This window comes from Rousettus aegyptiacus, unplaced genomic scaffold, assembly GCF_014176215.1.
Source record: "Rousettus aegyptiacus isolate mRouAeg1 unplaced genomic scaffold, mRouAeg1.p scaffold_m13_p_4, whole genome shotgun sequence".
Taxonomy (NCBI): Eukaryota; Metazoa; Chordata; class Mammalia; order Chiroptera; family Pteropodidae; genus Rousettus; species Rousettus aegyptiacus.
Window position 1 is genome coordinate 86,979,912 of NW_023416307.1, and position 27,898 is coordinate 87,007,809.

Here is a 27,898-nt window from a genome sequence, read left to right on the forward strand (position 1 = left end):
ATCGCCAATTTTATTTTGGCTATTCTTTACTCCCTTTTCTCATTACTCTAAGTCCCCACTGGAATATATTAAAACAAATCCTGATTTACATTATTTCATTTATAAATATTCCTCATGTTAATCTAACAGATGAGGACTTAAAAACATAATGGCAAAACAGTTGTCACACCCAACCAAACGGTAATTACTTAATATAATTTAATGCCCAAATATATGTTAAATTCTCTCTGATTATCACAAAAAGTTGTCTTTTACTTTATTTATTTCTTTTTCTTTTTTTCTTTTGATCACAATCCTCAGATTGTCTTGTTGAGCAGCAAGCTGGCATAGTTGACCTAGTTATCAAACATTAGGAAATATGAGTGCACTGTTCCTTCTCATCTCTGTGGAGGAGTAGCATAGGTAGTCACGACCATATATTCAAGATCATTGTGGATAGCTTTGGTTTAAGCCTTTCATCCAAGAAAAATTATTAAGTGTCCCCAGTCATGATTATAAATGTCTTAGTTTAGACAAGAAATTATGTGGTCAACCAGCAAGGAAGGAGCCCATAAGCAGTGCATTCCTTTAATTATTTTCTCCGCAAATCTAAGGTTCTCAGAAGATTTTACTTGTAAAAAAAAAAAAAAAAAAAAAGGGCTCAGAAGGATCAGTCCTTCTGCTGGTTTTCCCCAAGATTTGGTTGGGAAATTGCACAGCCAGGTGACTCCCCTTTACACTTAGTGTAGATTGTTCTTCAAGGTATTGCTCAACTCTTTTAAACCCAGAAGTTCATTCTGGGTGTGTAATTCTCATTTTACATCCCTGCACTTGGGGGCGATGTGAGATTCAGCAACTTTGGGGTGGAGAAGATTCCTAGCATGGCTATTTTATCGTTCCTTAATTAATTACTGGACACCTCCCTGTGGCCAGAACTGTCTTCTAAGCCTTGCCCCTTTTATTCTTTGTGATTTGGTACTTGAAAAACTATTCTGAACTCCTTTTTGGTTATATGGGATTTATAGTTCTCCAGCTTTTGTCAGGTTTCATTGTCAATCTCTTCTTACTTGCTTTATATCTTCCAGGATTTCTTTGCTTTTCTGGTTTGTGGTAGCATACTACCCAGCTTTCAAGTGCTTTTATGGACTTATTTTTATCACTCTATTTATTGTGTCATTAGAAAAGGAGCTGAGGAAGGAGGGAAGCTAAACTCAATAGTATTTGGTAAGCCATCTTGAGTGAGAGCCTCTATGCCTTTTTTACTTCTTCTCTATAGAAATAAGTTTAATTCTTTATGGTTATGAGGAGCAGTTCTATCAGGGCAATAGCGTTCTACTCCTGGCAAGACAGATAAAACTGATGTGATTCAGGAAAACGAAAGTAAAAATAGTTCTGAATTACTACTATATACTTGCCAGAATGGCTAAAATGAACAGGACTGATACTATTAAGTGTTGACAAAGATGCAAAGTAGCTAGAACTCCTTTACCAGATACTGGGAGGAAAAACTGGTAAAACTTTTGAGGAAACTGACATTATCTACCAAATTTGAGAATACAAGACCTATAACCCGGAAATTCACTTTTGGGTGTCTATCTAATAGAAATGCATCTGCATGTATACCAAAATGCTAATATTGGCATTATTTTTAGTAGTCCAAACTATAAACAACCTAATGTCCATCATTAGAAAAATGTATAAATATTTTGTAAACACACACTTTAGTATACAGCATGTGACTACAGCAATGAAAGTGGCAAAATACTGTTACATATGGTAGAAACCAACCTCACAAAAGTTACAGTGAAAAAGGGAGTCAAATAGAAAAGAGTATATATTGTATGATTTCGTTTAGAGTAAATTAAATGGAGATGAAACTAATCTATGGCATTAAATGTCAGGACAGAGGTTACCTTTGGGGAGGAAGAAGGAGAGTGGGTAACTGGAATGGGTACAAAGTGAGACTTCAGGTGCTAGCTATGTTCTATTTCTTCACCTGCGTGGGGATTTCATGAGTGTGTTAACTTTTTGATGATTCATCACGTCGTACACTGATTTACACACTTTTCTGAATATATATTTAAAGATTTCAAAAGAAACAGAACTGGTTGAAATAAATAAATCTTATTATGTCCACTATACATGAACCAAACTAATTTCTAAATTATTATATTTCTGTAGGGATAATATTGATACTCTTTATTTGCATGCTATTCAGTAATTTTCAGAGAACTCTCAAGTAAATGTTCTCATTTAACTTCATAGCATTATAATGAAACATTCTGCAAGTAATTTTAAATTTTTTGACAAGTAAAATAATTCAGAGAGTTGTCCTTTGCCATTGTGGCAAGTAAAAGTTGGTAATAGAACCCAAGGCTGATGACTCGTCATATAGCTTTTCACTATACTTACTGGACTTCAGCCTGTAATCTCAGAACCTTGGACAGATGTTTTTCTTGTTTTATTCTCTAAGGAGTCTTTCTGTCTCATAGCTATCCCAAGAAACTAGTCTAGGCAATTTATTAGTAAATGTATGAGCTAATTACTGTTTTAAAAGGAGCCGTCTTAGAAAAAATTTTTTCATTGATAAGTGAGATTGGGCACCATGACAATTTGATCACACTTATGGGGAATGCTACTGAAGTACAAGGGGTCTCATTTATCTGCATGCACCAAAGACAAAGGAGATACAAAAGATGCTGAAGCAAAGAAATAAAGGTCTAAAGAAATGGCTCCAAACCCAGAGACGAAGGTGAGCTAGCACTCAAAGACCTGGCTCCCTCCCGATGGGCTCTAAGGAAAAGGTTATGTAAGGAAGGATCATTAGTCATGGTTACTTTTGGAACTGGGGTCATGGGCTTTACTAATTAGTCAAGGTTAGGGTAGCAGCCAGTTGATCATTGCACCAGATCCTGATGTCAGTCATATAGCTTCAAGGGGTTATGATCAGTGGGGATGTTCTACCTTCATGAGTCAGGAGGGGAAATACAACTAAGATCAAGATGTTATCTTTAGTTTGACTGAAATTGTTTCTGTGGTCAACAGGCCTAAGGCTTTGTTCCTAAGACTGTTCGATGCTGACCTAAGGGCTTACTGATTATGAGAGTGGTCCTGCAGTATGTGCAGAGGTGGAAGGATAAGGAAAGAAAAGAAGCAAGTGGGTCATGGTGCTACGAGACTAGAAAAGCCCAGTTAAAATCAAGGAAAAAGAAAAGAGAAAAAGTCATTTCAAAGAAGTGACATTTTTTTGCATGGTTACAGGAATGCTTTGTTATTTTGCTATGTTATCTTAAGATATGTGGCTTTAATATTGCCTATAATAGCTAATAACTATGTTTACGTGTAGACTCATGTTTGTTTGAAGGGAACAAATCATATCCACATGAATGTATTTATGCTCTGAAATCTCAAAGTTTCCTGACCTCTCTCATACCAAAAGCACAAAGTATAGGGCGAGAGAAGTGAGAAGGTCTTCAATATAGATGCTTGCAGCTCTAGCTGGTCATCCTGCCCCATGTATCCTTGGGTTTTAAAATGCCATCTTCCAATTGACATTTAAGTTTGAGTAGCTGATAGTAGGTGATACTAAGGAGAGCATAGAGAATATATGTCTTAATTTAGGAGGAGGTTAAGAATGCTGAAGATGACACGAAAGAGGGCAGGTAGAAATGAGGAAGCAGGGAGGCCACATGATATTTTAAAAGACCTGAGGTTTATACTCATCAAATAACTTGTAAAAATATCTAAAGGCGAGGCTCATTGCCCTCTTTTTTCTGTTTCAAGTTCCTCTTTTCTCAAACTCCAGGCTGTTTTTTGTGTCTTATTTTTTTCTTTTAAGGTTTGCCTTGATTCTCCTAATTCGTTTTTTTTTATATGAATGATATCTCTTAGCTCTGGCTGGATTTGCTCCAGACTCCTTAGATATACCTAAATTTAATCATATTTCTAACCTAGGAAATCTCTAGAGAGAGGGGCTTGAAGTGAAGACAACTAGGCAAAGCCTTGAGACTATTTAAAAAAAGAGAGAGAGAGAGATGTGTGGGTAGTCACTCATTTGCTTTGTTTACGTTGTTTTATCCCTCATCTAAAATTGTTTCGCAATCGTGGTTTTATAAAAGAAAAGTGAACTAACAGTTTTTGACTGTTTTCTAAATTCGTAAACGTGAAAGCTTCTCAATAGAAATATTCAGGTTGTAACATTCAGATTTAATGCCCATATGCTTCAGTCAGATTAATGACATAATCAGGAAAATAGTCTACAAACTAAGAACACATTTTGCTCTAAAATATTACCTGAACCCTATGTTATCCACAGCATAATTTTAACTGCTTTAATATGGAATACTTTTTCTCCAATCTTTGCTGCTCTAAAGAGCCATTATAATTTTTTTGAGTAAACGATGTTTAAACCAAAGTGCCGTGTTTATTCTCAAATACACATTTGAGTCTTAACATTGTCTTTTTAGTCTAATTAAATGTGAATTTCTCATATTTAGTGCTAAATTAAGAAATAACCATGTAACTTTTTTTCTCCCTTAGACTCTTCTTCTCCCTTATAAAGGTACAGGAAAGCAATTAACATTTGAAAATGGTGAGCATGATTCAAAACATGAGAAATTCGAACTACTCAATTTATTTTCTATTTTATCACAAATTGGTTTCATTTTAATATCATCTTTAAGGACTACAGAAGAGAGGAGGGAAAAATGATGAAATCCTGTAAGCCATATGTACCTGCCTCCAAAACCTCTGCTGATGCCACAGCTCGAGAATCCTGAATTCCTTGGCAGTGGCAAGCCAGTCTGTGTGTTTTGCGCCTAATTTAGGACAAGCAAACAGATAAAAGATAAGAGAGTAAGTTCTGCTCTGTTTGGCTGATTAACCACGGTAGATAGAATTAATGAGAAAAAATTAGACAAGCTTATCATTTAAAAATCACTTTTATTGTAATAGTAATACCTGTTCACATAGTAAAATACAGAGAAGTCTAAAAAAGCAATATCTATAATACCATGTCCTAGGCAACCACTATTAACATATTTTTAAATGTCTGTATAGGTTCTTCCAAGATATACATACTTACAGTATGAAATGTATATGTGTGTATTTTGTATCTATATATGCACGCACATACGTATATACACATATATGCATTCATACAACTATACATTTTGTTTTATAATTTTAATAATTTAATAATAAATGGTAGATATATTCCAATGTTGTTAAATGCAGTCTGAAAAAGAACACAAAAAAGAAACAAGCTAACAGTTTCTTCATTCTATATTTTAGGTTATTATGCATTTACTGTCTATGTTAGTTCTCTACTCAGTGCTGAATATGTAGTTTTTGCCTTGGAGAGCAATAAGATTAACAGAAAGAATAAACAGACAATTTTGTAACAGTGATAAATCCTATAGTAGAGGAATGCCCAGGATTATATGGGATCATACAGCAGGGACTTTGATCCATACTGAAGGTATCTAAGATGTCCTTTCAGAAAAGGTTAACATCTGAGCTAAGCAGGAAGTTAGGCTGTATAGGAATTTTAGTAAAAGGAGTGGGTGTTGATATGAGGAGTGGGTGTGGACCAGTTCAAAAGATATGAGAGTACAGTGGAAAAATTGAAAGCAGTTTCCCATCACCAGAAGATAAGGTAATGCAGTAGGAGTGGTAAAGTGATAAACAATAAAGCTGGAGAATTGGGTAGGAACAGATACTTAAAAATTAGTCTAAATGTTTGAATTTCATTCAGAAAGTACTTGAGAGCCAGGGAAGATTTTCAGCTGGAGAGTGGTGTAATCAGGTTTATATTACAGAATGAAGTCTGGGGAATGGATTGGAGGATATCAAGTATGGAGTTATGGCGATTACTTAGAATTCTAATGATAACAATTCTGTGAAAGGAGATGATTACATGTTCTGAGGAAGAGGCAGTGGGGATGAAGGGGAAGAAATAACCTTGAAGAGTTATGTTTTGGCAGTAACATTGATGGGACTGAATGACTGATTGCATGTGAAATTCAAGGAACAGGAAGGGTCAAGGGCCATTTTTGGATTTCTAACTGGAATCTGGATGGATGATGGAGCACTGGTAGAAGACACAGTTTTGGGATGAAGATGATTAATTTCAATCAAGATGAATTGGAGATTTATGTGAGACATTGGAAATAAGTCATTGGGTGGAATGGCTGGCCTGAAAATTTAGAATGGATAGGATCACCAAGATCATGGAAATATTTTTTCAGTTATCTTGGATACATACCTAGGAGTGGAACTATTGAGCCATATAGTAACTCTACCTTTAACTATAGGAATTTTTGTTTTTTTTACTTGATTTCAATTATAGTTGACATACAATGCTGTATTAGTTTCAGGTGTACGACACAGTAATTAGACATTTATATAACTTATAAATAATCACCCTGATAAACCCAGTACCCATTTGATACCATACATAGTTATTACAATACTACTGACTATATTCCCCATGCTATACTCTACATCCTTGTGACTATTTTGTAACTACCAACATGTACCTCTTAATTCCTCTCCTCTTCACCATCCCTCCACCCCCTACTCTGGCAACCATCAAAATGCTCTTTATATTTATGAGCTTGTTTTTGTTATTCGTTTATCCTGTTTTCTAGATTGTACACATGACATTTGTCTTTCTCTGTCTGACTTGTTCCACTCAACACAATATCCCTTATGTCCATCCATGTTGTTACAGATGACAAGATTTTATTCTTTTTTATGGCTGAGTAATATTCCATTGTTTATATGTACTACCTCTTTATCCATTCGTCTACTGATGGACAGCCTCTATATCTTGACTATTATAAATAATGCTGCAATGAACATATGGATTCACGTGTCCCTTCAAAGTGATGTTTTGGATTTCTTCAAATAATTACCCAGAAGTGGGGTAACTAGGTCTTTCTTTGTCTCTTATTATAACCTTTGATTTAAAGTCTATTTTATCTTATATAAATATAGCTACCCCAGCTTCTTTGTTTGTTTGTTTCCATTTTCATGCACCATCTTTTTCCATCCCCTTCCTTTTAGTCTGTATATGTCCTTAACTCTGAAGTGAGTCTCTTGTAGGCAGCATATGTAAGGGTCTTGTTTTCTTACCCATTCAGCCACCCTATCTTCTGATTGGAGTATTTAATCTATTTACATTTAAGGTAATTGTTGCTAGATATATAGTTTTTGCCATTTTATTATATTTTTTATCTTTTTTTCTTCTTTTCTTCCTCCTTCTTTCCTTCCTTCCTTTCTTCCTTTTCTTTCTTCCTTTCTTTTCTTTCTTCCTTTTCTTCTTTTCTGTCTTTTTTCCTTTTTTGTTCTTCCAGAAGTCCTTCTAATATTTCCTGTAATACTGACTTAGTGATGATAAACTCCTTTAGCTTGTTCTGGTCTGGGAAGCTCTGTATTTATCCTTTGATTCTAAACGATAGCTTTGCTGAATAGAGTAATCTTGGTTGTAGGGCTTTGCTTTTCATTACTTTGAATATTTCTTGCCAATCCTTTCTGGCTTGAAAAATTTCTGTTGAGAAATCAGCTGACAGTCTTATGGGAGCACCCTTTAAGCAACAAACTGCTTATTTCTTGCTACTTTTAAGATTCTCTCTTTGCCTTTAACCATTTGTTGAAAATACTATCCTTTCTCCACTGTATTGTTTTGGCACTTATGTTGAAAATCAAGTGGTCATAAATATAAGTGTTTAATTTTGGACTCTCATTTCTATTCCACGGACCTGTATGTATAACATTATGCTAGTATTTTGAAATCAGGAAGTGCAAATTTGCTCTTTTTCAAGATGATTTTGGTTGTTCTGTGTCTTTTGCATTTTCACATGACTTTTAAGATTAGTGAGTCAATTTCTGCAAAAATGGCAGAAGGACTATTGACATAGATTGGATGTGTAGATCATTTGGGGAAATATTGCCATCTTAATCATGTTAAGTCTTCTAGTCCATGAATATTGATATCTTTCCATTTATTTAGGTTTCCAATTTCTTTCAATGATATTTTGGTGATTTTCAGTGTATGTGTCTTACACTTTGTTTTTTTATAGTAAAATTAATTTAAAATTTAATATCAATCTTGTATTCTCCCACGTTGGGGAACTCGTTTATTAGTTCTAATTTTGTGTGTGTGTGTTTTTTAAGATTTTCTATATATATAAGATTATGCCATACGTAAATAGTAATAATTTTATTTCATCTTTTCCAATCTGGATGCCTTTAATTTCTTTTTTTGTAACTAATTACCTTAGCTCAACCCTCTCGTACAGTGTTAAATAGAAATAGCAAGAACAAACATCTTTATCTTGTCTGTGATCTGAAGGGAAAAGCTTTTACTGTTTACCATTAAGTGCGATGTTAGCTGTGGGATTTTTATTATACTATTTATCATATTGAAAAAGTTCCTTTCTATTTCTAATATAATGAATGTTTTCATCATGAAAGAGTGTTGAGTTTTGTCAAATGCTTTTTCTACAGCTGTTGCAATTATTGAGATGATCTTTTTTTTCTTCATTCTATTAATGTGATGTATCATATAGATTGATTTTATTACGGTGAGCCAACCTTGAACTCTGGGACAAATCTCACTGGGTCGTGGTGTATAATCCTTTTTATATGTTGCTGGACTTCTTTTTTGATATTTTTCTTGAGGACGGCTACCTCTATATTTATAAAGAATATTGATCTGTAGTCTTTTCCCTGTGATATCTTTTCATTTTTCAATATTAGAATAATACTGGCTTTATATAATGAGTCATGAAGCATTCTCTTCTGTATTTGGAAAGATTTTGGAAATATCAGTGTTAGTTATTTGTTAAGTGTTTGATAGAATTCACTGGTGAAGCTATCTGGTTATGAGTTTTTCTTTGTGGGAAGATTTTAGATACGAATCCAGTCTCATATTTTATTATAGGTATATGCAGAATTTTTTTTATTTCTTCAGTAAGCTTTAATAATTTGTTTCTTTCTAGGAATTTTTTCAATTTCAACTCAGTTATTTAGTTTGCTGGTACACAATTTTTCATACTGTTTCTTTATATATTTTTTTTTATTTCTGTAATTCTCTCTCTCACTTTTGATTTTAGTAAATTGCTTCTTAATAACTTGGACAGTCTAGAAAATTATATTTATCAGCTTTGCTGTTTTAGTTTATTGTTTCAAAGAATCAACTTTTGGATTTAGTGATTTTTTCTATTATTTTTTATTCTATATTTTATGTATTTCTGCTCGAATTTTTATTTTTTTCTTTTTTCTCTTTTCTTCAGGCTTAGTCTAAGTTGATCTATCTTCAAATTCTGTCATTTCAAATCTGCTATTGAATCCATCTAGTTAATTTTTTATTTCAGTTTTTATAATTTTTCTGATCCTGAATTTCTATTTTTTAACCTTTTTTTCCGTTTATTGATATTCTGTATTTGATTAAACATAGTTCTAAAATTTTCCTTTAATTCTTTGGACATGGTCTTATTTAGTTCTTTGAAAATGTTTACAATAGCTGGTTTAATGTCTTTGTCTAGTAAGTCTAATATCTGAGGTCCTCAGAGATGGTTTCTTTTGACTACTATTTTCCCTTTGTATGCACCATAAATTTATATTCTCTTAAATGCCTTGTAGTTGTTTTTTTTTTCTTTTTATCGAAACCAAACATTTTCAACTATATAAATCAGTTTTCTCCTCTTCCTCCAACTCCCCCTGGGGTTTTCTTGTTGTTGTTTGGTGGTGTTATTTGGTTACTATGGATGCTTGGTTTTTTTATTGAGTTTCTGAATTAATTTCATAGTTTCTGAATTCTTTGTTTTGTATACCACTTAATGTCTCTTCTCAGCTTAGTGATCACCTAATACAGTCTCCCTGACTTTGCTCAGGAGCTTTGCATGTGTTTGGGAGAAATATGCCAACACGCCAGGAGGTAGTTTAAACTCTACTTTAGCCTTCACTTCCTGCTTTTGCAGAGACTCAGAGTAATCCATGTATGGGAGATTAGGGCCTTTTCAGGTCTTTTCTAAGCACATGCACATCCTTGCAAATGTGTGTAGCCTTTTAGATTTCCAGGAATATATTGGATATTTTCAACATCCTGTATGAAAATCTAATTTTCCAGTTTTTCCTTTAAATATTTTTGTTAAGTCTCTTACTTAACTCAACTGGTTTTACTACCTCAAGCAGCTGTACTCTTAAACAATGGCATTTATTGTTTCGACAAATGCCTTAGGGACAGAGCTGTTACCACTGAGCAAGATTAGTCATATTTGATTTAGCTGTCACTCAGGTCAAATAAAAACAAGTCCTGAGAATGAGGTGCCAGACAGGAAATCATGATGATTCTCATGGGATGAGGTTTTTGGCAAACTTCAAACCTATTCTGTTCCTTCCATTGACTCCTAGACTGCTGGTTTTCACAGTTAGTATAGTTATATAGCTTTTGGATCGAAGGCTACCACAGAAATTAGAGGGTGGGAGGTGGATATAGGACAAGTTGAAATGCCACAAAGCTTGCTGTTTTTACTAACGTTCGGCTGTTTGTTTTTTTTTAATAAATGATCCTCGTATTTTTGAAAACTTTTCATTAATTTCTAGAGTTCTAAAAAAGTTTATTTTGATCCTTTTTGCAATTATTCTCATTGCTTTTATAGATGAGTGTATTTATGGAGATCTGTACTCTGCCATTCAGAAGTGTTTCCTATTAGAATTTTTCAAGCTCCTTATATATAGTTTCTAATGTTTGGGCAAAGTTGAAACTCATTGCTTTTTTGAGAAAAGAAGAACAAGGGCTAGATTATGGAAAACACAAGCATTTAAGACCAAGAATAGAATCAGAAGCTTATGAATGAGTTAGATAGGAAATGGTTCAGAAATGAATGGGGCTTATAAAAAATGAAAGAGGAAAGAGTTTCAGGAAGAGAATAGTGAAAGCTGTTGAATGCTGCCTACATAGTTCAGAATATGGATTGGAAAATATTGATTGGAATAATCTGCTAAGAGGTCAATGATCTTTGTCAGAGCAATTGCAATGAAGCGGTGGGGTAGAATCCTAACTGCAATAAGTTCTGACATAAATGGGAGGTTAAAAAAAGAGAAAACAAGTTTTACTCTGAATAAACTGGACTATGAATAAATGAGAGATAATGTAGGCTAGTAGCTATTATAAAATGTAAAGTCAAAAAAGTTGCTTTCTCCCAGACATCAATTCAACTGGTTTATTCATTCACAGATTTCTTTTTGGCCTTTACCTAGTCAAACAGTCCCCAGCTTTTTGGTACCAGGGACCGGTGCTCCTATGAGAATCTAATGCCTGATGCTCTGGAGTGGAGCTGAGGCAGCGATGCTAGCATTAGGAGCGGCTATAAATATAGATGAAGCTTCACTTGCTCACCCATCACTCACCTCTTGCTGTGTGGCCTGGTTCCTAACAGGCCACAGACCAGTACTGGTACACAGCCTGGGGGTTGGGGATCCCTGCCATAGACCATAGGGCCATCACCAGTAGCTTGGACTTGTGGATGAGAGGGTTACTTTTCTCCCATTATATGTAAAAGAAATGTGATGCTAGACAGATAAATTACGCCTTCAAATAGATCCTCAGTGAAACTGTATGACTGGATCTATGAGGGGCAGTAGACTAGAATATACATAACATCTGAGAAAACAGAGATTGAGATTAAATCACAGCCCCTCCACTACAGTTACTAGCTGTATGACCTTGGCCAAATTACTCGACTTTCTCAGCTTCACCTTATTTATGTGGAAAATGATACCAATCTTTCAAGATTCTCATGTGGATTAATTGAAATAATGCCTAGGCTTTAGAGTAAGGAGGAAGATGCTATATGATTGATGGAAAATTAACCTTTTAATGTTAGTTTTCTTATCTATAATATACGAGAGGTGGATATTATAATCTCTGTGCTCCTTTCCAGTTCTAACCAAACAGGCCTCTAATATTTTTTAATTCAATACTATTCTCCATGTACTTTGTGGACTAGATGGATATTTGAAATTGATCTAGGATTTAAACTGTTCTTTGTAAAGAGTTTCCATTAGAAAAGGCATTTAGAATTCCAAAGGATTTACTTACAAATAAAATTGAAAGAGAGCTCTGCTGAACTGGGGTTTACTTTTAAATAGATGAGCTCATTTTAGGACATATAGAGAGCACTCACCAAGGCACATTTCATAACCTTTGGAAATGAGCTTTGAAGAGTGGCACATCTTGCATGATGTCATATCCCAAAGAGTAAGTCTGTGTTTTGGGGGCCCCTGGATTGATTATTCTACCTGAAATATTTGTATTTATGAATGTTTATAACTGCTATTTTTTTTGGTGGTTGAGGAGACTCTGAAGCAATAAGCCACATGATAAAGAAGGGCAGAACTGAAACTAACTAAGTATTCTGAGGAGAAGTAAAGGGGTGAAACAAGAGTGAGTGAGGATTGGTGAGACCAACAGAACATAATGAGATCAGGATTAGATCAGGGGCTTAGAGACACAGGAAAAAGGGAAGCTGGAGGCCCATTAAGGCTGAGCTGAGCTAGAACAGGAAGAACAAACCAAAAATGACTTGTCTCCTTAGAGACTTTTCCCCAGCAATGCTCTCAGCTTGTTTCGTTCAGTTTACTATGTACTTTGGTAGAATTTTATTTGGGTAGACGTAGTATGAAATTTACCCTCTCATTTCAGGCAAGAATTGAAAACTTGTTCATTTTCCATTAGCAGATTAGTGCTTTAAAGTTTAAGGAAAATAAGCTCTGTGATTTAAATGGAGATAAAATGACTAGGAAATAAGAATACAAAGCAATAGTATTGTATTTATTGTATTTATTAGAAGCCTCTTTCCACACAACTTTTAACACTTGGTTTCTCAACTACAGTTTCTTCCTGAATTGTGAAAGAATTTCTACTTTAAGAATTTCTTCTTTTTTCCTCCTTCTGCTTATTCTTCCCATGTGGCCTGTAGCATAACTTTATTTTTAAAATTAAAGATGGTTGGCAAATTTTCTTTTGGGGGTGTCCCCAATTCCACATTATTTCTTGAGATAGCTGGAACTGTCCAGGATATCCTGGGAATTCTGATCTACATTGTCTACTTTACTGGAGACTCCATATTCGTTCAAGACATTTTGCTCACATATGACTTTTGGCAAGAAAGAATGACTGGAAGGTCATTGGATAGCCCTTTGTCTAAGTGGACCCTTTGGGTGGGATTATTGATCAGCGGGGGCTCTGTAGACAGCTAGGCAGCACTACAGCCCGAGAGATCTTCCTCAGCAACCTGCAAATGACACTAATATTATGAAAGATTTCTCCAAAGACAGACATTTTCAATTAGCCAAATTACTCTAACAGGGCATAGCTCTGGAAGATTTAAGGCAGAGCTAGTTGCTCTGCCAGCCAAGAAAGAGACCTGCTCTTCCAGTTGAAAGGGAAGCACATCTTTCCCTGCCAGCTTGAAATGAGATGGTTCTTGCAGTGACAGCAATTCTACCATGCACATTTGATTTAAGGCCCTTGATTACCATATTTTTGTAATTATTATCAGGCATTGCTAAACCCTGGGAAAAGTATGGGCCTCATATGTGAGGATCCTGGAGCTTAATCAAAATGCAGCGTGCAGAATGAATCTTTCTTCTTGATGTTTTACCTCTTTTCAACCAATTGTTCTTGGTTTGAGTAAAACTGTAGCACAACTCTTTGCCAGTAATTGTGATTCATTTTCACTTTGCTAATCAAAAAGTTGTTTCACAAGACTCTGATTGTATTTAAGACACCTTATAGAGGTATGATTTTTCTCTAATTTGGCTGGTGTAGATCTCATATTTTATATGAAGTCATAGGAAAGATTTGTAAAGCCTCCTTTAGCTTATATGTTTTCTTAGTCTAGCTAAGCACTCTCACAAGGTTTCTAAAAGGCAAATATCATATTATTGGTATCTAAAATATATTTTGTTTTTCTGTTAAAGGTCAATGATATCTAGACTAGTGTTTCTATTTTTTTCCTTCTTAGGGACAGTAAGTTACTGAAGAAACACAAATTTTGGAGGATTTGTAAAGGAGAGAGAAGTTACTTTTTCTTGATGAGCCATAACTTCAATCAACTCTATTATGTTAAATATCCAACTTTGCCCAATGCTGTGTTTCACTTATGGTGAATTCAGCAGCATGGTATGAAGGAAACAGGCCTGGGCTTAATTCCATAAGATCACAGTACAAATCTGAACTCTTCTTATATATAGGTGTAAACATGGATAGATCTCTTCATCCTTTAGGCCTTAAATCTCTTCTGCAATGTGGTGACATTGGAATAGGTTCTCTCGAGGTCTTCTCCATCTCTGACATCCTTTGAAGGCAGGAGTCCCTCCTCTTGAGGAAGTAATTATAAGCATCCAAGCATTTAGTATACATTTTGTAAGAAGTTATTTATGACACTCGATTAATTTTTTTAAGAACTTTTTTCCTTACAAGATTTCATCCCTACCTGTCTTGTATTATTGCAAGCACTAGAAACTTGGGAAAGTTGGAATCAAAGGATACATCAGCATCATTCTCTTATTCATAGACTCATGGTTAAAATGGGAATGGCTTCTTTTGGTTTGGGGAATATTATAACCATCGGGACACGTATAACACACACATATTCTGACTTCTCAGTTACATGTTAAGTCCCTGAAGGTCTGAGAGTATATAGGGGGCGGGGAGATTTAAATATCTCTAGCACCTACCATTTATCAGTTGGCACCATAACTAATCACTTAATATGTTATATGATATGATTTTTTTGTAAGCAAAGCTTATGGAAAATTATATAGGCTAAAAATTTCCTCTTAATTACTGCAGTGTAAACAATTTTTCACAAAACTCAATGAAAAGGAATGTAGAAATGAAGAATTTAGTTTATTGTGGTAAACCGAAATCTACTCTGGTGTAATTAGTGCTTATTTGATTTTTAATTGACAGTACCTCCCATAAATTAAATTGTATGCAGCTGAGTAGTTATTACTCCATGAATAGCTTACCTAGTATATAATTATATACTATGTATCTGTCTGGTTTACCCCCAACCCTTAAAACTATAAATTGAGAACCAGAACCAGGATAAATCAGTTTCTTACAACATTTAAGTATGTCTTCCTTCTCTAAACTCTATAGCCATTACTTTGTTCTATTGGTTTGACAACTATGCTACATCTTTTTTTGAAGGATTGTGTTGCTATTGCAGTCTTTGGTATTTGTCCTTCTACCCCAGATAGATTGCAAACTGGTTGAGAGAAAAATCACATATCTTATGATTCTGTATTCTAAGTTTGTAATAGAGTTTTACTTATCTAGAAAGTACTCAATTAATATTTGCTAGAATTATCTAAGTAGGACAATAGACACATTACCCTTTGGAAATTCACAATAAAATCAACAAATATAAGTCTACTTATATTTCTAATTCATGAAATAACTTTAATACAGAAATAACTATTTTTCTTTTATGATGATTTTACCACTCTAAATTTTTGTTATTCTGTTTCCCATATATAAGAAAAAGGTATATTTAGGTCCTGTAGATCCTGCCTACATAAGTCCACGGTCTTATGTAAGTGTAGGATTGTTCGAAATTTTAAATGCTTTTAATCCATCTAGAATAACAAATTTGTTGCATATCTGAATTTTTTAATCAACACATTAAATGTGAGGCAGCTTTCTAATTATTTGAAAGTATAGTAGAGTTTATTAAGAGAAATCTATATTATGTCTAATTTATATCTCATAAATGCACATGTAAATAATCCTTTGCCTAAGTTTTGAAGAATTTTGGTTCTTTTTTTCCAGGAGAAAACTAACCTAGACATCTAAAAGTGTAGTAAATAAAACATTTATAAAGGCATTATAAAAGGGACACTCTAGGAAAGTATATAAATCAGGGTCCCTGGAGTCCTTTTTAAGATTCAGGATAAGGAAGTAATTTCTCTCATTACACTCCCTTGGTGTGAATATGATAGTTCACTATTTCATAAATATTTAATGAATTATTATTTCCTACAACTTAAGAGTGTTTGAACAGTTTAAGCTTTGTTTGGAATACAAGTATATATCTGGCTGTGTGGGGAAATGAGTTATTATAAATGCTTAACACTGTGAGTGTGTCTTGAAAAAGTCTGGGAAAAATAATTTCTAAGTTTTAGAGCAGAAGGATATTTACTGGGATTTTTTATGGTATAAATTTGAAAGTGTCTGATGGGAGTGCTTCCTCATTCTTAAATCTTAAAGTATCATTATTGTTGTTGTTGTTGTTGTTGTTATTATTGATGTCACTAGTACAAGTAATGAACTTTACAAAAATTGTAAAAATCATCCTGGGTGCCTTACTTATTTATACTTGTTTAAGTTAAATCTCTACAATGTCACCATCAATGTCTCTTTTACACTCCAATAAACTAGAGCATAGATGCCTAAGAACTTGAAGCAAATAAGTGCCGAAACTAAATTTCATCCTAAATATCTCACATTCCAAAAATCCATGCTCTTAAATTGCATTGTGTTGATTTTCTATACTGAGGAAAAGTTATTTTTCCTTTTGCTATCAAAATATAGGTGATTTTTTGCATACTGGTTCTGGCACTGTCTCACATAGGAGCTTCCAATAACTGCCAGTCACAGGGTGACAATTATACTTGATTAAACAGATCCAGTAAGTACTTGATCGACTTTTTCCCATAAATGCTGACATTCTGCAGCCAAAGGGAAAAGAACACTTGCTATTATTCAAAGCAATCTGGCCATCTCTCCTTGTCCCTCCCAATAATACCAGGCCCTAATTTTCCTAAGATCAGTGTTTCCAGATCCTTAAACTCAGCTTGGATTCCAAGGTTTCTATCAAATATTTTCTTAGATAATTTGAAATGTTGAGGTCTGTAAGCCCTCCAAAGAGATAGGTATGACAATTTGTGAGATTTGAGAGTATGCTTGGCAAAGTGTCACTGTTGCTATTAGTTATTCTATCCCCGATAATTCATTGCTATGGATTTTGAAGTCCTTATAATGTTCCAGAATCCTCTAAAAATACATAGGAAAAAGTGCTTCAAAAATTATAAATGCATGCTATTATGAGAATATACATAACCCCACAAAATAGTATTATATATTTATAGTCCACTGAAAAGATGACTTTAGCAATGTTTCTCAAAAAGTGATCAGAATTGTTCAATGAGCTTGATTCTGCTCTGGGAATTATGGTCCCTGCCTCAGACTGCCATACTCTCAAACATAGAATATTAGGGTAATATAAATGGCATAAGACCATAAAGTTTAATTTTATGTGGCTCTTGAATGTGCTCCAGCAGCATTCCTGAATGGTCCTCCAAAAATGACTCAGTAATTTAGGTGTTTCCTACAGTGGGCTCCTCCACAATTCAGAGTCCGTTATTTCCAGCTATATAGATTAAAAAGTGGAAAAGCACAGGAAAGAGTAAGGAAAATCTATTGAGGGAGGACTTGAGCCTCAAAGAAGATCTTATGGGCCAAGCCCTAACTTTGGCCAGAACTGGTCACATGAACAAATAGAATGTAAGAGCACTGACCATATGCCCAGGGGGCTAATAGATGTAATTTGGTGGGCACATAGCATTTTCTCTGTCTCATAGTTTATATGAGTAGAGGCTGGATAGAGCAGAGAAAAGCAAACTCAAGTCAGAATGAAACATGTTGATTCTAATAGAATTTAATGGGTGTCCAACATGTCTTTATAGTTAATATGGACCCATGCAAAAAACATGTGACTTATAGACAGGTCTTATTGTCATTTTTGTAATCTATATGGTCCTTGAAAAGATCCAAATGTGCATTATTGCTAAAGAATATCTGAAACCAGGGCTGGATGAATGGGTGTGTACTTAAGTTTTTGCACAGGGCTCTGCTCTCATAAAAGCCCCACATTTGATTCAATGCTCTGTTATTGCTGTTTTAGAATTTTTAATAATTTTGAACAAGGGGACTCATATTTTCATTCTACACTGGGCAATTATTCTAAGCATTCTGGCCATCTCCCATTATGTTGCTGGTCCTACCTGAAACTCATGCCTTAGCAGAGACTAAAACTGGGCTCAGTGATATAAAGAAGATACAGTCTTTAAGATGCAGCTAATTCTAATTGACCTTTTAAAGAAAACAAGTTACAATAAGAAAGTCGTGTATGTGTGTTTGTGTGAGGGTGTGTGCATGCACACACACATTAACATGTCCATGCAGAAATATGTTTTCTAGGGACAAAGATTATTGGGAGCGATTTATTTTAATTGATATTAGTTGAGCATCATTCCATTGTTTACTGTTAGTTACTCATGTGAAGAGTTGGTTGATGTTGATAGCACAAACATTTGTTTCACATATATGGGTGTTTCAGTTGGGTAAGTTTTAATTAAGCAACCTTTATTGTACAAGTAGTTGTTTTTGAAACCATGAGAAAACTCCTTGCTAATTCTGTTATCCTGAATCTGAAGATGTTGAATCTTGTCTACTATAACCTCGAATGTGATTTTGGCTATGAATGCCCCAAATATTTGTCAATAAGAAAAAGGAATAAGAAACTTCTAATGTAATGTGTTAAATTCTATTTCTATAATACCTGGTACAATTTAACTCTTCTCAAGCTCATAGAATCATTTGATTCTGAAATGATTTATTTTTAAATCTTGTTTCTATATTGCTACTCTAGCATATCACATTTCATAAGGATTTATTTATTTGCACATTTGTCAAGGGGACACATGAACTCTTAACTCCTTGATAGGAGGTGTTATTGTCATTCATCTTGATATTCCTAGAGCCTAATAGAATTTCCAGGCACCTAGAACATGTTCAATAAATATTTGATGAAGGAATGAAGGAATAAATAAGTTATAATAAAAATACCATATATTTTTCTTTCAGCAAAATATCTATGTCCAAGTCTTAAAGGAAACGTGTGCTCTTAATAAAGACAAAATCAAGATGTTCGTCTTGTAAGAACATTTTAAACTTGCATTTTGTTGTTTAGCTCACAACAGCTATATTACAGGTGGCAATTAAAGAAAACATACTTTTATTAAGTAAAATGAAAACATCTAAAGGATAAAAATAGTGCGTACCTAACTGGCATACTAAGAGGGTCATTATTGTATTGAAGGAGTTTTTGTCCTGTTAAAAAAAAAAATTGAATTGCTTAAATTCACTTACACAACACACGTACGAGTAAAGAACATACACAGATTTCATAGGATAGATATGTTAATATGCTTTTGTATCAAACTTGCTACTAATGATGTAATTTTTTTCTATAGTCTACTAGTAATGGCCATGAATAGAGGTCACTATGTCTTAGTTTCCTGTGGCTATTATAACAAATGATCACAAACTTGGTGGCTTAAAACAACAGAAATTTATTCTCTCCTAGTTCTTGAGGCCAGAAGTCCAGACCCAATATCACTGGGCCAAAATCCAAAACATGTCTGCAGGGCCACACTTTTGCTAGAGGCTCAAAAGGAGAATCCGCTTCTTTCCTTGTCCAGCTTCTGGTAGCTTCCAGCATTCCTGTGTTTACATCACCCCAATCATCAAAGCCAGCCAGCATCTTTAAATCTCTGTTTGTTCTGCCCACATATTGCCTTGTCTTCTCTGTGTACCGGATATCTCTCTACCTCTCTCTTATAAGGACACTCATGATGCATTTAAGGCTCACCCAGATAATCCATAATAATTTCCCTATCTCAGGACCCTTAATTTAATCTCACTTGCAAAGACACTTTTCATAAATAAGCTAACTTTTATGAGGTTCCACAGATTAAGATCATCTGTCTTTTGAGACACTTATTCAGCCTGCTATATTTGTCTTTTGCATTAATGACCAAGTAGTAGGATTCCAGATAAAGTATAATAGTTTATTTTTCTTAATACTCACTGACGCAGGAATAAGGTGCTGCGTAAGTGAGTGCGGGAGAACTATAAACTAAATAACACTAAAGGAAATCCTGCCTGAAGAAGCAAGCTTTGGCAAGTAGGACTCAGAGAGGGAGCTCATAACTTCATGATAATACTTGACATAAATTAAAGTAATGTTAATTGTCTCCCCCAAAGCATGGCCATTAAGCAGCTTATTGCTCCTACCTTAAGAATTTATTTTGGCATTTCTTGTGGTTCTACGTTTTCAATGGTATTTTACTTTTTACCCAGTGGGGCTATAAACACCTCTCTGACAATCCTTTCTGGTATATTTTATCTCTAAGTATAACAACAGGAGGAAATAAATGACCAAATAGGTCCTGATAAGCTCTGCAGCAATCAAAGACAAAGGGCCCTATAAAGATGTCAGTAGGTGGAGCTCCATTTTGAAACACAGTTCCTAAAAATGGAAAGAATAAGTGTGTCTACATTCCTTAGTTATGAACAGCTAAACTGTCAGTGACCTTGCAACTGACTAGGGAGGAATTTTCTATTTTATTTTTTCTTCTGTGCTGAGGGAAGACCATCTGAACCATGAAAGAATATGTTTCAATTCCTTCAACACATTTTTATTCATTCCCTACTGTGTGCCAGTTACCGTGTGCAAATCCCTGGCTAATACAATTGCTTTATTTCTCCCTGTCAGTAGCTATTTGTGTAATTTTCAAGTTCCTCAAAACTTTGCAAAGTTCTGTTCTTGGTCATTTACAACTGAACCAAGGTTACAAAAGGACAGTTTAGTTGTGGGGGCGAAAATAGGAAAAAAAAAAAGAATGCTAAGAAGTTAACATAAATGTCCTCTAGCACATTCCCTGTTCTGAGGGCTAATGTACTGTAGCAATTCATCAGTCATTCTAATAGTTTTTTAACTTCTGTCAGAAAGCCTACTAAATGCTAACATCTTAAATGTTTAATATTCTAAACGCATTTTCATTAATCATGCAAATTATCTGGGCATCCATGTTCTACAATAACTCTTTTGAGATTAAGAGGCCTAAGGCTTTGTGTTTAAGACACCCATGTTAGCAAGTGACATTATAGATGAAATATAATTTAGAATTAAAGAATTTAGAAATAAGAAGTTAGTAAAATCCCAATATCCATGGGCTATCACATTTATAAAAAAACAACCCTGAATGATGTTAATGTCGGATACTTCTGATTAGCTGTAAGCAACTAAAATATACATTTACTTCATTCTATTTCATTATATAGTCAGCGAATGGATATTAATGTTGGTACATGGTATATTGTCCAAACAGAAATGCCCTATGTTTTATAGAAAAGTGGACTATGGGCTTGGTCGTTAGTAAAGGATAGAACACGTGTTCCTCACAGTTAGGTTGGCCCGAACTGCATCATGAAAATCTCCATTTATGTGCTGCCAGTTCCTCCAGTTCTAGGAAATCTTACCTGCTTGGAAAAATGAGAAATATGTGGGTGGGCTTCATGAAACAGATGGATAAGGGATTGAAAGGGGTAAAGGGCATGAGTTTTGGTAGTGTTAGTGGAAATATTTTACCCTGAAGCCATTTGATTATCAGTAGGGATGGAGGCTGTTCATGAAATAGGTAGAAACGACCTGAGACCATGTAAATGTAATTATACTGAAGTCACAGAACAGTGCTCACTGGACTCAAGAGCATGACCCAAGTAACTGGAAATCATGAGTAATGGTGGAGCCCAGCTCCCATCAGGAAACAGATAGCATGAATTGGGATAATCCAAGGAAGGTTTATTTATAAAGAGACAAATTACAAAGGTTTGGGCAAGGTGGAGGGTAGGGGAACCATTAAGGGCTGTGCAAGTAGTGAGCGCTAATGACCACAGAGCCATTATTAAATCTAGGCCTAAAATGATGAGAGAAATGGGTAATTATCAGAATCTGAATAAAGAAAATATGTACAAAAAGTCTACTTTAGGGATTGAGCTTTGATTATGGGAGATGGCCAGCACAAGGTGATCTCATGGTAAGAATAAATAACCTGGTCTCATTTCCCTCTTTCCCAACAGTCTCCTGATGGGGCTTTCCATTCACTAAATCCAACAGAAACCTGAGAGCACAGATCAAGAATGTATGAAGTCCATACAGCTCTGCCTCCCAGAGGCAGTACCAGGGCTTCACATGTGGGGAGTGGATCTGAAGGAAGACACTAGGAGTCAGAAACATCTAATTTTGATAGGAATATTGCTTCTTTGGTTATGTGACCAAAATTCACACATACACTTTGAATGACTTTCTTTTTTTTCAACGATTTCTTATATTTTTATGGTTATTTTATTTCGCACTATCTACTGATGCTCTATTTGTTATCTTAACAAAATTTTTAGTTTCATTGTTGCTTCTGCAGTACATGTGCATGAACCACCTTAGCCTCTGAGTGATCAGCTGTTAAAAAACAAACATACCTAAATGCCATCCAGACAGTTTGTTATTCCCCCATGTAGCTTTTTTCAGTGTAACAGTGTGCTTTTAAATGTCTGTAGTGTGTATTATTAAAGAAGCACTGAAGTCTTCACTTTTTTTACATGGTTTGCCTTTTAATTGTATTTCTCTAGTAAAATATTTAACCAATACTTCCTTAATCATAGATTCTAAAGTACAGTAAAAACCCCAAGGGAAATACAGTTGTTATATAGAGAAACAGATTTTGTTCCCGGGTGTTTTTAATGCTTGGTGCAGGAATGAATGAGTAAAGGTTTCAAGAATGAATAGCTGTGGAAAAGCAACTTATTGTTGCATATAGTTCCTGCAGCCCCTGGGTACAAGTACTTATGTATCTCTTTTTGTTGAGCTCTCTATTTTTTTATGAATATGCATATTGGGAAAAAAACTTCCATCTGCTCTTTTTTAGCTGATTCTATCACATTTTTGAGCTGCGCTTCATTATGGAGCTTCAGAAAAAGATGATCATTTACATTACATATGGATATAAAGGAGAGAAAGAGTTGATGAATTGCAAACAAGTATAATTTATATGGACAAAGTATGCCAGAAGTGCTTTTCACCCCATTTTACTCTGCAAATGGAATGATTCCTGCCCATTCACTTGGCCCGGTGCCCAAGAACTCAAAGAGGAAAACCATCCTGTTAGTCATATGCATCAGGATTCCACTCCTTTCCTGTGAAGAAAAGGTTCTGTGCACTCAGGCCCACCAGGGACACCAGAAGGTCAAAAGAGATCTCAGAATTTACTAATGTTATTTTTTAGGTTCTTCCATCATGGCTTCTTAATTTGTAATATGCATCATGCAAACACATTGATACTCTGTTGGTAATTCAAATGTAAGGATTTGCATGATGAAAAAGGAAAGGGGAGTAATGAAAATCTCACATTTTCCTGGTGACCTCTCCCTGCACTTTGATTTCCCATGGCAGATCATTTGCCTAAATGTCCGTAAGCTTCATAAATATGTAAATATCTGCATTTAGGGTTTCTTCCTAAGGGTTTCTCTTTTGGCAGTTGCACAATCAGCCATGACTCTATATTGTAAAGCCCAGGACCCATGGTGTAGTAATAGCACTGATAATCCCAAATCTTTTATTTATTTATCTGTTCATTAATATAGGCATTTATTTATTTATTCAATCACGCAGCCTTCAAAAATAGTTATTCCTTTCATGTGCCAAGGATGAGGAATCAAAGCTAATTACAACATAGCCTCCTTCTAGACTGTCCGCAGTAAAGAAAGAAATGTTCTGTCATGATAGAAGGGTCATTTATCTGCCAAGTTCTGTTAAATGAGCTGATTCTCTTTCACTGCTGCTGGATATTACAGTTGTCTAAGCCCTTAGACAATTTGTCTGAAGGATTTAAAATTACTACAAGTCTGTGCCTATGTTATTGTAACATGTGCACTACTTCCATTTTATGTTTAGATATCAGTTTTTATGAACATACTGCATGCACTGTGCTGAGTGCTTTGCCATATTATCTTATTTATCAACACAGTAATATGAAATATTATTACTATAATTATTTACATTTTGTAGAGAGCAAAGCCTAAGCTCAGAGAATAAGTGACCTGCCCAATGTCACATAAGTCTTCAAACCAGGACCTCTAGTCTATGTGTGTAGGTCAACGACGAGTGTGATCAGATGAACTCAGTAGTTAGCTAGGAGGTAAGATAAAGTGAGAGTTTTGTCTGTCTTATTTCCATAGCCAAAAAACCTGGTCAGATTTACAAACTATTGTTCTCTTGCCTATATTTAGTTTCTATTCATTCTGCTTTCAACTTTTATAAAATTTTAGCATGACTTCCCACTCTATAAAGTTGCACATGAAGTTTGCATGCTGATTAGTTATACAATTTTCTTTGTTCGTGGTGGGGGGATGGAAGTGCGTGCATGTGTGGGCTGATGGAATATCAAAAATTTCTTCATATTATTTTTCTCAGAAGTTATGCTTGTAACGGAAGTTTCTCAACATGAAATGTCATCAATTTAGCCCCACACAGGAAGTTGCAAGGCACTTGAGTCTAACCTCAGTAAACTGTATGTTCTCTAAAACCTGATAATCTTTAGCTGCCTATCATTTTTAACATTTTAAAAGTTGTTTTATTTCTTAACTAATTGTTTTGGCAATTTCTTTGATAAAAAAAAACACTTCTGATAAAATACTTCGGAGTAAAGATATATTTGTGTTTATATCAACAATAGAATGGGAGTGGAGGGGGGGGGGTAAGAATTTAAATGATCTGAATTTTGCTCTTACCAAAAATGTATTATGAGAAATTTACCCACTTACCTGGAATAAAATTTCTCTTACCATGTATGCCATCACAACATACTTGAATTTGTAAATATAGGATAACCCTGGCAGAATAATCATTTCATCCCCAAACTGTATTACCTTTCTATGCTGAAAGATAGCTGGTTCCAATGAAGAGGATATGGGGAGATTCTAATGCAGATTACCTAATCCAAAAGGCCTTTATTGACATAGATAGTCTCAGGCAACAAATATGCTTAATGTCTAACTATTGTCAAGTGAACAAATAAGCTAATGAGACTAAGACTTACCAGGTTTCAGTCTAGAAACACAAAGCCAGTGTGATCATCTGTAAACATTAAAATGTCAACCCTCTCACCACCTCCACATCGACTCTTTAAAGGCTCAGACTCATGTCTCTCTCCCAGCCAAAACAGCAGAAAGCCTAAGGCTCTGAGCTACTTCACCACCTTGGATGGACTAGCATCTACCTTTCCACTCCTCTTTATCCAGCTTTCCATGGTTAAGAGAAAAACTTAAGAAAGAAATCCAGTAGGTACAGTGAAGGCAGCAGCAGCCCCTTAATATGGTGTATATTTTTGCTACAAATGTGTCCTTTTTAGTTCTATGATCTATGAAGGGGCCATCCTTCCATCAATTTGAGCCTCGTGGTGTCTTCACTTTCCTCTTTTACTTCCTCTTTGCAGGAATCCAATCTCTCTTTCTATACTTCAGTCTCCTCAAGGCCTCTGCAACACTTCTACTCAAAAACATTTCCCTGAATCCTTGATCGGGTACCAGATATTCATTTTGAAGGGATTGAAGTTGTGACTGAGTATGCTTCACAAGAGATTTTTACCACTTTACAATCAAGTAATTCTTTAGGTGCTGCCTAACCTACAATTTTCTGATATTATCATAAAGTAGTTGTACTCTCTTGACCTCCTTTAAATATCAGGTTGATTAAAGTTTAAAAATTATAGTCGGTGGCTATGGTGTGTCCAATGAGTCCAAACAGAATAATCTATTTGGAGCAGTAGCCATAGCAGGAGTGGGGCCACAATGGACACAGCATATTAGAAGTTTGAAACACTTTTTACTGCTGTGGAAAAGGAAGAACAGAAGTAGGCGTGTTGCTTTACTCCTGACCGAGGAGTGCATATGGGATTAAATCTCATGGATCTGAAAAAAAAAAAAAAATACGTTAGAGATTAACAGTTGTTCCACAGCATTTGCAATAACACTTTGTGTTTCTTGATTTTTCCTAAGATATTATGTTTCATATATTTAAAAAAATGTTTAGGTCACTTTGGAAGGTATTTACCTATAGGCTGAGTAGATTGATTTAAATATAAATATAGAATGTTATATGAGAATCATTATTGTATTCAATGCACTCCAGCAAACATTTCCTAAATGCCCACTCTGTACCCAGCGTAATACCAGCAGGCATCAGAGATTAAGGAGGGTAAACAAAATAATTTCTAGCACAAGGAGGTCACAGTCTCATGGAAGGACAAGTGTCATACATATAGATAAATTATAATTTGATAAGTGCTATAATCAACAGAGATGCAAGTTGCTATGGAAACACAAAGAGGAGAACACCAAAGGAAATCATGGAAGGGCTTTACAGAGTAAGTGACTTTTGAATTATGTCAATATCCCCCCACCCCAATTTATATGTTTAAGCTCTAACCCCCGATGTATGTAATTTAGAGATGGGGCCTTTAGGAGATAATTTGGTTCACATGAGGTCATTAGGGTGGGGCTTCATGATGAGATTAGTGGTCTTCTCAGAAGAAACACCAGAAAGCTTGCAATCTCTCCTTGCCATGTGAGGACACTGTAAGAAGATGGCTCTCTGCAAGCCAGGAAGTGAGATCTCAACAGAACCCAACCACACTGGCAACCTGATCTTGAACTTTTAACCTCCAGGACTGAGAAGATAAATTTCTGGTTGTAAGGTGCTCAGTTTATTGTACTTTGTGTGGCAGCCTGTACTGACTGATGCATAGAAGTATTCAGGAAATTGGATAACACAGATCTGGGGCTCAGGAGATAGATTGAGGTGAGGTATATATATAAAAGACCTTGTCTTATAGGAGATATTCTGTCTAAAGGTCTAATATGAAAATACTTTAAGTAAAACAAATCTGGAAAATACCAAATGCACACAGTTCTTTTTATTATTAAAATTAGGACATTTCAAAAGTAAAAGTATTTACACTTAAAGGTGAAACATCTGTACATTATTAAAATTAGTTTTACTAATTAGAATTGACAATATCTTATCTACACTTTTAAACCAAATAACAGTGAAGAAATCAACAAAAAATAGTTACTAAAACGCCACTGTGGATAAGTATAGAAGTCTCCAATATTAACCTGCACTTTCCCAGTAAGTATAAAGATGACTGTAAATGCTTCTTAGACAATTGGCTATCACACGCATGCTCCACTGCTATCATTCAATAATATACACAAATTCAAACCTGGCAGGTATGAAAAAGGTGGGTTTTTTTTTGCAGAATTTATCATTTTGCACTTATAAAGTCAAATAAAAGCTTATGTCATATCAAAGGTTTGTACTGTACATTTCTAATACAGATATGTGAAATATTAACATGTAGAATTTAAAATAATAAATATACATATTGTTTATAATAATTGGGAATGTTAAAGATGTGAACTTTTATGTACAACTATTCAGATTAAAACATTTTAACTTTAGGTTGTATCTTCAAATACTTCTCTTCCTCTCCGATTTGATCTTTTAGCTCAAGAAAAGTTAAAATGGAGTGCATCTGTAGATATAGAGTTCAGAATGTGTGTTCAGTCACTTGTTTCTGTGATAGTTATCTTCTGTACCATGTTGGAAAGATTTTCAGACTCCAGATCTTCTTTGCCATTATCCGAATTTTCTGATGAGATGTAACAACCAGAGTCCCTTGGGCAGTCATCTAGCTGTGACTTATTTAAGGAGATGTCAGGGCTTAAGGATAAGGGCACAGATTCATTTTCTTGCTCTTGAACATCTGTAAATGGAAAAGAGAGCAGCAGTTAGGCAAAGCCAAAAAAAGTTTTATTCATGCACTCATTTATCTTCAAGCTATTTTAACTATTCCAACCTTGACTTCATTATAATTGAAACTTCTATAAGTAAACAACATATTTTTCTTTCTTATTATAAAAGAGATATTTACACTCAAC

General features: G+C 34.9%; 1 protein-coding gene across 2 annotated transcripts in view; it reads right to left on the bottom strand.

The window, feature by feature from the left end:
* Positions 1 to 22,492: 22,492 nt before the first annotated feature.
* SAMSN1 (SAM domain, SH3 domain and nuclear localization signals 1) overlaps positions 22,493 to 27,898 on the bottom strand; it is a 47,987-nt gene continuing 42,581 nt past the window's right edge. For both annotated transcript variants that reach the window (XM_016152015.2, XM_016152013.2), the window contains one exon: positions 22,493 to 27,723. In XM_016152015.2, coding sequence (XP_016007501.1) covers positions 27,521 to 27,723 — 203 coding nt within the window. In that variant the 3' untranslated portion in view covers positions 22,493 to 27,520. The remainder of the gene's footprint in view (positions 27,724 to 27,898) is intronic.